Source organism: Porites lutea, chromosome 4, assembly GCF_958299795.1.
Source record: "Porites lutea chromosome 4, jaPorLute2.1, whole genome shotgun sequence".
Lineage (NCBI taxonomy): Eukaryota > Metazoa > Cnidaria > Anthozoa > Scleractinia > Poritidae > Porites > Porites lutea.
The window spans coordinates 41,828,080-41,830,829 of record NC_133204.1 but is presented as its reverse complement, the minus strand read 5'-3'; the positions used below and the strand labels follow the sequence as shown (position 1 = coordinate 41,830,829).

At 37.2% G+C, this 2,750-nt stretch overlaps 1 protein-coding gene across 1 annotated transcript; it reads right to left on the bottom strand.

Moving 5' to 3' along the window:
- Nucleotides 1-307: 307 nt before the first annotated feature.
- LOC140934694 (QRFP-like peptide receptor) lies at nucleotides 308-1,258 on the bottom strand. Its single transcript, XM_073384276.1, has one exon. The coding sequence runs from the start codon at nucleotides 1,256-1,258 to the stop codon at nucleotides 308-310; it is 951 nt and encodes a 316-aa protein (XP_073240377.1).
- Between the last annotated feature and the right edge of the window lie 1,492 nt (nucleotides 1,259-2,750).

Below are 2,750 nucleotides of genomic sequence, written 5' to 3'. Positions count from 1 at the left end.
AGCTGATTTCTTTTCTCATTTGTTTAAAATTTAGTACATAGTGTTGGACTACTTACTACAAGGCTAAATTCAGCGAATAAACCGACATAAAAATTAATATAAGGTTCACATAGCTCCAATTTGGTGATCTTGAGTTATGTAAGAACGTGCACGTTCTTTTATAATAAGCTTTTAACAGTGATTGTCAGCATAAAATATTTTAATTATAGATGGATCTTCTACACTTCCTCTGTCGTTTTTGAAGAATGCTCTTTTACCGAGCAGTCTTTCAGTTCGTTTGTCTTTGTTATATTCCATTGTTCGCCGTTCAAGGTCTTTGTTGGAATACAGTCAAAGGCGTCACATTAGGGCGTCGCCGTTGTAAGTAATTACACCTCTGGAGAATTGTTTGTAATACACTTTTGAGGTTTCCGCCAAAGTACCCGTATAACAAGGGATCCAATGCCACATTTAGGCAGATCAAGAGTTGAGATCCTCTCCAAATAAAACCATATGGAGCTAAGTGAAAGTAGATAAGCGTTCGTGTGACCATAAAAGGGGACTGGCAGATAGCAAACGCTGCGGTTAATGCTGCCAGTGTTTTAGCAACTTTCTTATGTCTTCGATTAGATCTCTCAATAATATTATTGTTAATTACCCCAGATCTTGAACGAAGAGCGCGAAAAATCTGAGTTTGAGAAAAAATCATATACAACAAAGGAATGATGAAGTACAGAATCGCATGCAGACCGTAGAATATTTGTCGGCCAATTCTTCCCCATGTGGTATTAGTACAAAGCAATTCACCGTTTTCTTGTGTTTCCACGCGGTAAATGTGAGCCAAAGGTGAACAGACCGCCAAGGAAAAGACCCAGATTGTGACAGTTTTTAGAAATTCTCTTCGTGGCCAGCTATTAATTCGTGCATTAAAAGGATCAACAACAGCCTTCAGTCTCTGATAGCTTAACACCAGAAGCGTTGTAATTGAAACGGTGTACGTTGCTTCGACGAGAAAGCCATGAAGTTTACAGGTAACGTCACCGCCTATCCAACGCCAATAAAAGCCTATTGCATTTAAAATGGTGAGAAAAGTAAACAAGAGATCGGCAGAAGCTAGATTTGCCAAGAACCACATCACAGGAGAGTGTGTTCTCCGCAGGGTGACATAGCAGGTTGTTAGAACCCATGTATTACCAACGACTGACATGATGAAAACAGCGCTATAAAATATGCCGAAGAAAACAACCAGAGCAAGCGAGAAAGAAGTGCTATTAACCATAGTTGAGATTGTTTAAATCGGTGTTCTGGCATCGAATAATTTGAACGTATTTTATCTTAGGGTGGCACGGTTAATGAAGCTCCGACATGGAGCTCCAATGGGTTACTACTCGTCATTGCTGATTCGTGAAGAACTGCACACAGAAAACTGACAAACAGCCTTTAATAATTCGCTCGATTTCAATATTGTATTTAAAAGTTTTTCTTTCTGTGCGTAGAAGGTTTTTTTCTTTTTCTTCTTCTGTTAATGGCATTTTATGTTACGTTCAATCTCATATCATTTCCTGTCATCACGTCGTTCAGCTTTTGAACTTTAAATTAACTTGTCATCTGTGATTATTTAATCGGTTCCTTTTGTTCTCCACTGTTGCCAAACTTTTTATCGATCCATGGCTTTAAAATTAATAGACGTTAATCGTTGGAAAATTAAAGACTGTTCTGGAAGAAAATTTAAACATTAAGTTCATTACGATAAAGCTCGATATTTCTTTCTTTTGCTCGATCGAAGAAAACAACCTTTGGTGTTTTCAGTCTAAATCCCCATTTTCAAGAACTTAATTGTCATGACATAATACTAATATTTTTTCTTAATAGACGATGCATTTATGGGTGGAAAAGCTTTTACTAAGAATCCATTCATGTGCAAATTGTATTCCAGGTGTTGACTAGAGAAAGAAATTGGATTACTAGTCCCATGAAAAATGTCAATCCCTCTTTTCGTAATTCACTTAGTAGGCACTAGTCTACTGGGTCTACAGCTGATTCCAAGTCAGAGTGATCTTTAAAAGGCAATAATTGGAAAATTGAAAACAGTCCTGGAAATCTTCAAGATCAGGCTTGAAATTTCCCCATTATATTTTGTTCTCAAACAGTCAAGTGAAACAATCTAAATCACCATTTTCATGCCGGACCCAATCATGACATAACAATCTTGTATCAATTTTTTTCCTTGCAAAATATGCATTAGTTTAGGGACGCAAAGATCAGTCTGAATCGATGCATTCATGTGCTCATCGTTTGGACCAAAAAAGACCCCTATCTTTCTATCTTTCCCTATTTAATATGTCTACTTTTCACTTTTGCTGATCAGGTCTTTATACTGATCCTACGTTTTCCGGCATATTCGTTTGCGGTCCTTTGCAGTCCTTTGTGGTTAATGTTTGTACCCTATCTTTCTGTCTTTTTTTCCTCAATTTACAAATTTAGCGCCCCTGCATGAGAGATAATTTTTGGACAGCTGATCCCACATCTTTATCGTTTTTTTGATTTTCTTTTAAATGGTTTAAACGTAATTGCGCGCTCCCTTTTTGCTTCAAGGATCAGATATTATTAATAACTATTAATAATAACCTCTTGAATTTTCTATTTTCTTCATTGTCGCTCTTAGCTCAAAGTAGTACAGTAGACCTGGCAGTAGCTCAAACGCTGAAGGGAAACGAAAAACAGTTCGAGTTAGCGGGGTATTCGAGTTACTCGAGTTCTAGTTATCGAGG

Coding starts and splice junctions, on each gene's coding strand:
- LOC140934694 (XM_073384276.1), bottom strand. CDS start 1,258: ATGGTTAATAGCACTTCTTTCTCGCTTGCTCTGGTTGTTTTCTTCGGC.